Source organism: Phallusia mammillata, chromosome 7 (assembly GCF_965637545.1).
Source record: "Phallusia mammillata chromosome 7, kaPhaMamm4.hap1.1, whole genome shotgun sequence".
NCBI lineage: Eukaryota > Metazoa > Chordata > Ascidiacea > Phlebobranchia > Ascidiidae > Phallusia > Phallusia mammillata.
Window position 1 is genome coordinate 12,344,067 of NC_137258.1, and position 10,623 is coordinate 12,354,689.

The 10,623-nt window shown below is 38.6% G+C and overlaps 1 protein-coding gene across 1 annotated transcript; it reads right to left on the reverse strand.

The window, feature by feature from the left end:
* Positions 1-1,612: 1,612 nt before the first annotated feature.
* On the reverse strand, positions 1,613-8,556 carry LOC145238989 (uncharacterized; the record flags this gene model as incomplete). Its single annotated transcript, XM_080102286.1, has 19 exons — positions 1,613-1,968; positions 2,037-2,126; positions 2,186-2,305; positions 2,561-2,851; positions 3,071-3,177; positions 3,301-3,450; positions 3,830-4,006; positions 4,114-4,239; positions 4,300-4,427; positions 4,668-4,754; positions 4,835-4,968; positions 5,258-5,353; positions 5,513-5,584; positions 6,528-6,636; positions 6,999-7,050; positions 7,272-7,448; positions 7,818-7,968; positions 8,030-8,170; positions 8,383-8,556. Coding segments are annotated over 19 exons (2,508 nt in total), but the record flags the coding sequence as incomplete, so codon positions are not given.
* Positions 8,557-10,623: the final 2,067 nt, after the last annotated feature.

Genomic DNA, 10,623 nt, shown 5'->3' on the forward strand with positions numbered 1-10,623 from the left:
TGCTTCAGTTTATGGTAGGCTAACTTTGAGTTGTTGTGGAAACACAGTTTATTTGAACATGTAGAATTTCTGAACTTTTTTATGTCCAGTATAAAATGAACCTGAATGTGGTAAGACAACTGGTCGTTCAGCTTGCATCGTCCTGAAGGCTGTAATTGCGGAAACGTTGGTTTTCGGGCGATGTAATCAAGATTGTTTGAGTGGGAGTGCGTGACGCGCTGTCGTGTATTTCTTGAGATTATACCTTTCAAGCTTACCCACAGCATGCCTGGCTTCGTGGCGTTTTGCGCTACGTTTCGGTGACGGGAATTTAATACCTTCTCTTCAAACTCCCAGCCATGATTTGAAGGAATGTGTACGCTTCAGCGATTTTGCCTTACCTTCGCCCGTTTTGTTCCGCCCCAAGGAGTTGCGCCCTATCGCCAGACCCTCTCTCTTTACTTAGAGCTCCAAACTTGCGCGAACTTGTTGAAAACAAACTCTTTCGCAGGCGGGTACCAAATGTCGTGGCTCGATGCGCCAGTAAACACAGCACAAGAACAAAGTTCAACAGTGGTCGTATTTTCGTATGTGGGTAACCAACACCAATAAGCTGTGTGAGATGTTTATGCGATTGTAAAATGGTCCATCTCTTCTTTGTTTTTGAGACGCTCGACTTTGTAACGCCTCAACAACGCCAGAGTGTCTGGTTGTTGGAAAAGCTATTCAACACAAGAACTTAATACGCCTGGAGCGGTGTCGAGCAAGTTCGAACAGCAAAAGCCAACCTTGCTAGTTACCAGCATCAGCCGTCGAGCTGAACCTGTTACGTTTATATTTTTGGCTGAAATTTGTTTGTTACCAAGGCCACGAAATTAAAACTGGGCGAAAAAGGCTAAACTTTCCTGAGAGAATGTAATTAATTGTTAAAACGTTAACCATTGTTTAAACGCGACACCTCGATTCGCGTGAGGTTAAACATACGGCACCAATATTTGTTCTACATAACCCTCTTATATGCCACTTTCCAAAACCGAGCTTACCGTACTCGGTGTTGAGTATTGCTACCGAAAAGTGATTTATCACAAACTCATCGTTCGGTGTCGTTTCGGGTAGCGTCCCACATTTTGCCACAGCGATGACGTAATATTACGACTGATGGTTTCTTTGTGACGCGTTGTTTGTATGCAACGTAAGTATCAGCGAAAACATCGCAAGGTTTCCTATTTGTCTGAAGGCGAAAGTGCGATTCTCCATTGTGTGGAGGTGGAACTTTTCACGGGGCCGAAGTGCGATTTTCCCCAAGTTACGAAACAAGAGACCGACGTTTGTATTCGTACAGGTATTGAGGTAAAGATGGGATCACACCTTGATGACTTGGGTCTGGTGGTATGAGCGACGCTGGATTAGTCACAAGAGATTTCATTTTCAAAATGAACAACCACTGTTTCCTGCCCAGTAACCAACCATGTAGCCGAACAACCCAGAACGCGTTGTAATGCCTCCCACGTTTGCACGAAATTGAAACTGAATTTGGCGTTACGTAATGAAATTCATGGTAATGTAAATGGCCGTAGGCAGCACTGTATGTCGCGACGAAACCGACTTCGGTCGCTAAGATTACTGACACCACTTCTGATGCTTTTGTTTGTATTTTTAGCAGAAACACGGTGTCACTTTACGTGTTCGGGAGATACAGTGATATTGTAACAATTAAACTAAGTGCTATAGCATGGCGAATCAAAACAATCATAAGAACATTTCTCTTTTCTCTGGGCGTTTAAGGGTAAGCTCATAAATCTGTACGGGTTTCTTCGCTGACAGGCAATTTCGCAATAAAGCCTCAGTTCATCGACAAACGGCTCAAGAAGTGAACGGGAGCGGATTAGCAACGATTTTTTCATGAATGTCGACGAACAAGGGGACATATGTCACGAAGTCAAGAATGTCAAGACCGCCATCTCCGCCGCGGGACAGTTTTTGGATAATCTGTACAAGAAACCCGATTTTGGTTGACTGACTTACAAAACACGAACGGTGGAACATTTGAAAATTACCCGCTGCCTTTGCGGACCCGAAATTCCGACCGCTGCCAGATCCAAGTTAACAAGGTCGAAATTCCGTCCTAACAGACTCGCGTAATGGTCCTGGGGAATTCGTTTTTAATTAACTGGTTGCACAACAGCACATTCAGGGGTTAACCTACCTTGCACGCTTTCATCTTTTCGTGAAGGGAACGACTAAATCGAGGCAGGTTTCGTTTCTCGTGTAAGGCCGCAATTACGCAAAACACACGAAACGTTATTCCTTCGTCGATCGAAATTCCCTGAACAATAAATATATCGTATGTTAAAGCCCCAACAGAGTATTCTAAGCCAAAAATTGTAACAACGTTTACAATGAATGGAATTTAAAAATTTATAGGCGAAATTTATTGCGAACTGCATCAGGCTATGTTTTGTTCACTGTGATAGCATGACAGACAATCACTAAAGGAAGTTGTTAGCACACAATGCATCCTGTTCTTTGATAAGTGCATGTATTGCCACCAATTGGCGAAAAATCACGACTCATTAAGCGCAATTATCAGAAGCTCTTTTCTTTTCGCGCAAGCCGTCCAAAGAAAGTGACCGGGCATATTTAGCGAGAAGTTCGCCTTTCCGCCGAAGTCATTTCGTTTGTGGCGGTAAAGGCAATTAACGAGAGAAAAAGCCAAGTGGCGCAGAACGGCTCGAAACCCACAATACCTTGCTTTTGTTTTTACCTCGAGTATTTGCGAGTTGTCAACAAACTCCAGTGCTGGGTCGAGCTCGGCCAAGGCTTGTCTTAAGTCGCATTCATCAATCGCCGGATCATCTGTGGGATGAAGTTCCTGTGTTGTATGGTATTACGATTAAAGTGCTTCATTTTTACGTAATCCCCTTGGATATTTTAAATAAATACCCAATTTGATTTTTGATGCCATCTTATTGTACTGACATAAGTAAAATACGCAGTCAATTGACCTATAGGTCATGTTTATTAACCCATATCGTCGCCAACTGAGTTTACGAGGCGCTTGAGCAATAAAGTGTTGCTTTATATGGTTTACCCGAAATATGGCGCTCTGCTTTCGCGTGAACGGCTCCATTTCTCGCCGTTTCATGCACTTTGAAACCTCTTCGTATTCGATTTGTTTCTCTAGACGTTTGCACAGTGCTGAGTGAAAAATAAAAAAAATGAGCTGTGACGCAGGCACGCTACGGAATTGTACAAATTTAGTTTGTAACGTAAGAGTTAAGGTAGAATGCGTGGGACGATGGTGAGTCATAGCACAATTACCGTGGAGGCTTCTTTGTCTCGATTTGAGTCGCTTTACTTTGTCTCGCAGGTGTATTAGCGCTACCTTGCGGTCGCGGACCTCAACCTGCGCTTCACACTGGAGACGCATTTGTGGCGACAACAGAGCTACGACTTCTTGGTCGGTAAAACCTTTAAAAAATAGATACAATGGCATTTAATCAGTGTACATTTTCGATACGAATGAAATGGGCCAACGCCACAAAAGATTAGTTTGGGGCGCCTGACAATCTGTTTGGTACCTTTTAATCTGTTTGGTACCTTTTAACAACCAATAAAATTGCGAAATTCGTTTGTTTTATAACTCACATTTATTTGTTTTAAACTCAGATTGGCCATTATTCGTCTCTTGACCGAAAATTTGAGGATGAGTGCCACATGTTAGCAATAGGTTCTGACGTAAAATGTGCTCACTAAACAAACTAATGAATCAGCACCGAACACACATTACAATCGATTTTTTCGACGTATAATAAATTGGTTTGTGTGTGACAAAATGCTATATCTTTACTTTTGTCACCGTTTGTTTCTGGTTCTGTTGATTTTCCCTTTTGCAAAGTTGGTGATTTTCCTCCAAAAACAGGCTGTCGGTGTTTCAGCTTTAGCTTCTCTTTTCTTTCTTTGTCTGCATCTATGACGTTGGCATACTTTCGTCTTGCTACTTGTGCTACGGTACTAATGACGTCACCTGAAACAGTTTTTGAAGAAAAACATACTAATAACGTAATTTTTTTCCCAAAAAATGTTTAAATTCACACACTTTATGTCTTTGAAACATTTTTCGCTACACCAAACCTTTTGTGGTGACGATTTGCATTTGTGTATCTTCGATGTTGTCTTTAATCTTTTCCAATATAAAGCGAGTTTTGCCAAGTTCAAATTTCGCTGAACCAGCTTGTGCGAAGTCTTCGAATTGCGTTTCTGTAAAGCAACAATTAATTTTGTTGTAAATAACGATCTGAATGATCTGGTATCCTTTACCATCTTCAACGTTAGGATGTTCCCGACTTTTTGCGCGTTTCGCAGCCAACTTGTTCTCACGATCTCTGATGCTTTTTACTAAAACATACTTTTCAAAAATTCGCTTGTATAAAGGCACCCGATTCTCCCTGAAAATAATAGCGCAATAAAAATCACATTTACTATTAGAAAAAAGTCAAACAAAGACATTTTGATCTTTTTAATGCGTTTTTGACACAAACAAACCCATGGGGCACAATTTAAAATGCACAAGCTAATTCGTAAATGAATGTGAACAATAACAGTTCGAGTAATGAAAATGCAAACAAAGATAAGTTGTTAATTTGTTTACAAAAAAGTCGACAACTATAGGGTCTACGTGCTCCCACCTCACTATGCAGTACCGTTGGAGAATATCAATTTCTTCCTCATCATCATTCTCGTCATCACTAGACGATTCTGATTCAGATACGTGTCTGAGACAAAACAACAGTTTTGCCAAAACTAAAACCTCATAAAAAAGTTAAATCTCTTCCAGTTACAGTTAATTTTGCACCTAGCTGGGGTTGATGATCCCAATGCCACTTTTTTAGCTAAAATTTTTCCGGAAAGTTCTTCCCATGATAAGGTGTTGCTGGGTTGTAGTATTGGTGCAGACGATGGAATGGCGCTTTCCGATTTTGACGTTATCTGTAATTGTAAAAAAACAGACATTTGTGTCTTATCATTCTGAGGTGTTGGTACGAAACATGTGTTCAATGGATAGCAAAATCAATATTTAGAAAAAACAACCTAAATTTACTGTGGATTTCAGAAAAGTTTCTTGCAATCAACTGTTGTTAAGCTTTGAGAACTCGTTAATCCCCGAACAGGTATACAGTATATGCTGTTGCGGTTGAATTTACTATAATCTTAGTTTTTAGATGCGACCAATATAGACTTGGATAACTGGCCACAAACATCTGCATTGTCAACTTACTTTAGAATTTGTTTTGACAACTTCCACCATAGTTTCTGGATGGTGCATCAATTTCTTCAGTTCCCTTGCACTGGATATATTACTGAAGCTCGCACTCTGCACAATCACAGAAAATCTTAACCACGCAGTTATTACAATGGCGGATCACTGATCAATAGTGCTTGTTATCTTTATCGCAAGCCATCATTATTACAGTATTGCCATTATATATTGTCAAAGGTGTAAGTCCTAGAAATAGATAGGTCATGTACTAACCGCAACCTTTTGTCCGAATGCCGTGGCGTAACGAACTTGTGTTTCAGGGATCGCTGTCTCTGCGCGAGATGTCTGACGATCAAAACAATAAAAACGACGAATTATGATATAATCCTTGAGTACTATATGTATGACCAAAAGGTAAATGAAGTAAATAAGCTTAAGATGAGTCATCTTGACGCGATTTTGTGGATGACAGAAATTAAAATATCTGTAATTGATTTTGTGTTGGGTTGGCTTTGGCTATACTGTACAATGTTCTGTTTCAATAGCTTATAAGTATGAATATGACGTCTTCGATCTAACTTTTTTTCGCGTTTAGCACACTATTGAATCTTAATGCTAAATTGAACATTCATTTTCGCGGTCAGCCAGTAAGCGTTTATGCAGACCAGACATCAGGGCACACTTACATAAAAATCATAGTACATCACACCTTTTGAAGGTAGAGCTACTAACACCATAACGAGAATCTACCCCCAAATTTGATTGGTTATATCTCCAAAAATGCTCACGGTTAGGGCTATTAGGGTCGGGGTAAGGTATTAGCACTTAAAATTCAATAAAACTAACCCAAAAAATTAGTTACTAATGTAAAAAATTTATGTAAATATTTCCCAACCCAACCCATTTATAGCCGCTAAATAAAAATTCAGCTCTTTACACCCCCTTGTGAAAGCGAAATCAAATTTGGGGGTAGATTCTCGTTATGGTGTTAGTAGCTCTACCCCTTTTGAAGGCGTTATACCAAATCGACCCGGTCTCACAAGCATTTCCATATATGGCAAGACACAAGCTAAAAAAATTAGCCTTACAGTGGAATGCAAACACGCCCACATGGTTTTCTGTCGGTGGTTCGAATTCTAAAACGAGCTAGATTTTCTAGCCTATCCTATTGAAATGATTAGTGGACCGGTTTGATTCGGTATAAAGCCTTCAATAGACACAGCGTACTATAACAGTTGTTAACTTGTTACTGCTAACTTTGTATTCTGATATGCCGTTGTTTAATTACCTTTGCAAAATTTGAATCAGCTACCAAACCAATGCGCAACTGTGGAGAGCTCGTTGTCGACCTGTTTCTTTCAGCATCGCTCTCTTCCGTGGTACACTCTGTTTCTTTGCTGTGAAAATAAATTGTGTTTGTAGAGAAGTGTGATGATCAGGTGCTGTACTTCGTGTTGCCACACACGAGTTACTTTGATAAATACGACTGACTAGTTAAAGTTATAGAACTATCAAAACGCAAATAGTAGCGTAAGTACACATTTACACACCCCCTCAACATAAGTCATTTTTGCCCATTCAGTACATTGTATAACGCGACAAAAGAGTGCTCGAAACAGTTAATTAATTCCATAATTTGGTTGTTATGTTTTGACTAAACAGTCGACGTGGATATATATCCAGGTTTAACATGGCAGTTTAGAAAACATAGTTTTCAAAAATTTAAAGTTTTATAGGTCTTTTATGTGAAAACTCCTACCTTTCATGTTCAGAAGATCTCGCTATTGCATCTTGCGAAGTCACAGTGATCTCTAAAGAAAAGTTGGTACATTTAGGATGTTAATCAAATCAAGCTTTCACTTTCATCTGGCATTTTTTTGTTTTATTTGCCACTACGCTATTGCGCAAGAAAAGTAAAAAAAGTTCTCTTAGAAGTTAGATTGAAAAAACTTTTACTTTTTGCATCAATATTGAGAGGTAAAAAAGTGCATTTTGAGTACTAATTTACGCCTGTTTAAAATGATTTGCCTACCTGGAAGGGATATTCTTTCTTGAACACTATTGGGTGTGATATTAGGTAATTGAAGAGTATTGGGAGATAAGGATCTCTCGCTGATTGGGGAACTTTGCCTTGAACTTTTTCCACTTCGATTCTCTTGTTTCAATGCCCTCATCTTTTCTCGGTGTTGCTTTTTTCGAGATATTTTGTCTAACAATTCACGGCATGAAGTTAACAAGCGACTCGACTAAATAGTTTTCGGCTCACAGCTCAGTAGACCTATTATTTGCTTCAGATACTCGTCATTTAATGATGTGGTCATTCTAGTGGTTCCCTGGCGCGATGATTAAACATAAATTATTCATGCAAACTTGTTCGCCTTAAAGAAAAGTGATACAATGTTTGTTTTCTTTAATGCATGAAAAAATAAAAATAAAACTTACAGCATTACACAACTATTTCAAAGTAATTAATAAATAGTATTAACTGGAGAATAAAAAAAACTTTTTAAAAAAAAGTTGAGTTGCTCGAGCAAGGCATTTTTAGTTGTGCTCTTAGAGGTTAATTGTGTCATTTCACCTTTTTTTGGTTGAACTACTGGTTCCACAGGTATTGGATGCATCGTAATGGGAAGATTTTCAGGTTGCGTTGAATTTGCAGTGACCACGGAACCACGTGGACTGGTAATCGCAAAATGCCAGTTTTTTTGGAAGTCTTCCACCCGCAAACTCTAAAACAATATTATTGACCCAGGTTTGTCCAACCAGGCTAGAATTAGGCAATATTTATACCCTTCGCAAAAAATCCAATTCATCTCGTTGTCGTTTCTGAATGTCCAAAATATTATCCTCAGTTAGGGAGGAAATTCTTAATTGTCTGTTTTGCGTAAACGGACTTCGTGGCCGTGTAGGTGAAATGTGACTTCTTCTTATCTGTAAATGATGCATGAAGATATGAGCACATATGACATACATGACGTAAATAAAATAGTAGCTAGGGCGGTTTTAGTTTCTTTGTTGAAAATTGGGGGAAAACATAGACACAAAATCAAGCATAAACAGTGCCGTAAAGTTTAAAGTTGTAATCGACATCTTCGCCAAGTTTTTAGTTCGAAAATAAATACATGATATTTTCATAGTTTGACCTCAAAAGGTTTGGGTGCAGACCACAGTTTGTTTCGCCTTTTTCCAGTTATCGAAGAAACCGAAGTCTCATCTGTTGACGAGTTGGCATGCTTGAAAATGCTAATCACCATGTTTCTCTCCGAAATATCGACTTCCGGAACGAAGTTTGCCTTTTCCGCAGTTTGCTGTTTTAACGCCTATGAATAAAAGCAGTTTAGATGCAAAATTTCGCCACTGGGTAATTTGGATCTAGAGTGTACTTACTTGTAAAATATATTGACCCTCGTTTTTCATCCATAATTGTTCAGCTGCTATCATTTTGTCGAAATACAAATCGGCTTTTGCCTTTTCTAGGAGGCGCGGGAGCACATGAAGAGAAAGGACTCCTGAAGATGATGCGGGAACTGGACTGTTTCTAAATTTCGACAAATGAAAAATCAAGCATTAAAAAATCAAATCAAAAGTTAAAGTTCACGATGGCGGCATTTCTAAAAAATGTTAGGCACAAACTTTTTCTCCAACAATAAAAAAATTGGGTTCATCAGAGTCCTATTCGGAAAAGAACTATTGAAAAGGGAAGAAGTTCTTGGTTTCAGCGTCCAGCAAAGAATTATCACCTTTGTGTTGCAGTAGGGTTTGTGGAAAGATTTCCATTTCTTGCTGTTTCTCCAGTATTAGAGAATTTTTTGAGAGCTTCAGTCGTTTTAGCTTTAACGTATTGCTCAAACTTCGGGGCATCTGTTCAAAAAATTTAGTTCAAAATGCAAAAAAATGCATGTCTTTTTTAGACATGGAGGAAGTATTTTGTACCTAATGCCTCCGACATCGCTTTGACAAGACCAGGAAAACTTCCCCCTCGTCGAATATATGCCTCAGTAACATAAGGTTCATCTGGAAACTCAGCTAAATCTTGCAGCAATTTGGAGTCTTTTGAGAACTCTTCGCCAATGGTCTGTATGATTTTGATTAAAGGTTGCGATAGTGTAAATAATTTTGATTATTGACAACATTACAAAGAGCCATATTTGATTTACGTTCGATATCCTTTTGTTATTTTTGTCAAGAGGGCCAATAACCCGATTGCGCTCCGAGCGATCAAGAAATATAATTAAAGTGATCTGTGTATTGAATATAATTTGAATATAATTGTATATTGAATTTCTGTCTGGTTGAATTTGAGAAACACAGTACAAATAATAAATGCTTTGGTGCCAAATGTGTGAAATTGCAGCATGTTGTGCCAAACTTAACCTCACCTGCAACAACTTTTCGTCTTCTGTATTTCCACGGGATATCTCCAAGAGGAAATTCGAATCGAATCCAGTTTTTGCAAATTGTTTTAACGCTTTCACACTCCCACCATTCTAAAAGAGTGTGTGTTTGCAACGAAAACAATGTAACATACACAGCAGTTCGTATCATAACGTTGTGTTACGTAAAATTACCTCAATCAGCTGTTGGAGAAGTCGTGCAAACGAATGAAGATGGCCATCACGTTGTGAGAACCATTCCAGGTTCTTCAGAAGTACGGTTTCGTTTGGAAAAAGAGAAACACAATGTTCAATGCGTTCGCGTTCAGCTTCGTGTTCTGCTAAATCTGAGAAACAAGCAAAAGAATAAAAACAAACAATTTCAAATTTATTCTATGAAACAAGTACTTGTTGATGATCGTTGCTTTACAAACTCTTTCAGCTTTTTTAAGTTTCCACCAGAATCGACGTATTCCAGAAATGTTTCTGCGCTTTGATATCTGTTGTCGTTTTCTAAAAACCTTCCAAAACTATCAACTATCTTTTCATGACTTTCTGTCGCTTTAATTTCACCACAGTAGTACTCCAAAATTTCAATATTTCCGCCCATTTCTTCAAATCGAAGGATTTCTTCATCGTTGCGTCCTTAAATAAACATAAAATGGCGTTAAGCTTGTTCAGGATGTCTTTGCACAAAAACTTTGTATGTGTTACAAACAAGATTTCTGACTCGTTAAAGCTTTGACAGTTACGCGTAACCGTGTGCATTTACGGTAGACAATGAATTTTTTCAAACAACTTTCACTTATTTTGAAATAGTAAACAGCTTTATTATTGGTGAACAAAAATTTTCTTGATCCTCACAACGGACCCAAATTCGCCTTTGAAAACAAATAAATTTCACTTGGAGATAATCAGACGTAGGATTTTAAGAGTCCCCTGGAACCTTTTCTAATCACCCTGTATTGTTACTGGACACAATAAGCAAAATTCCCCACACCGTATATTTGT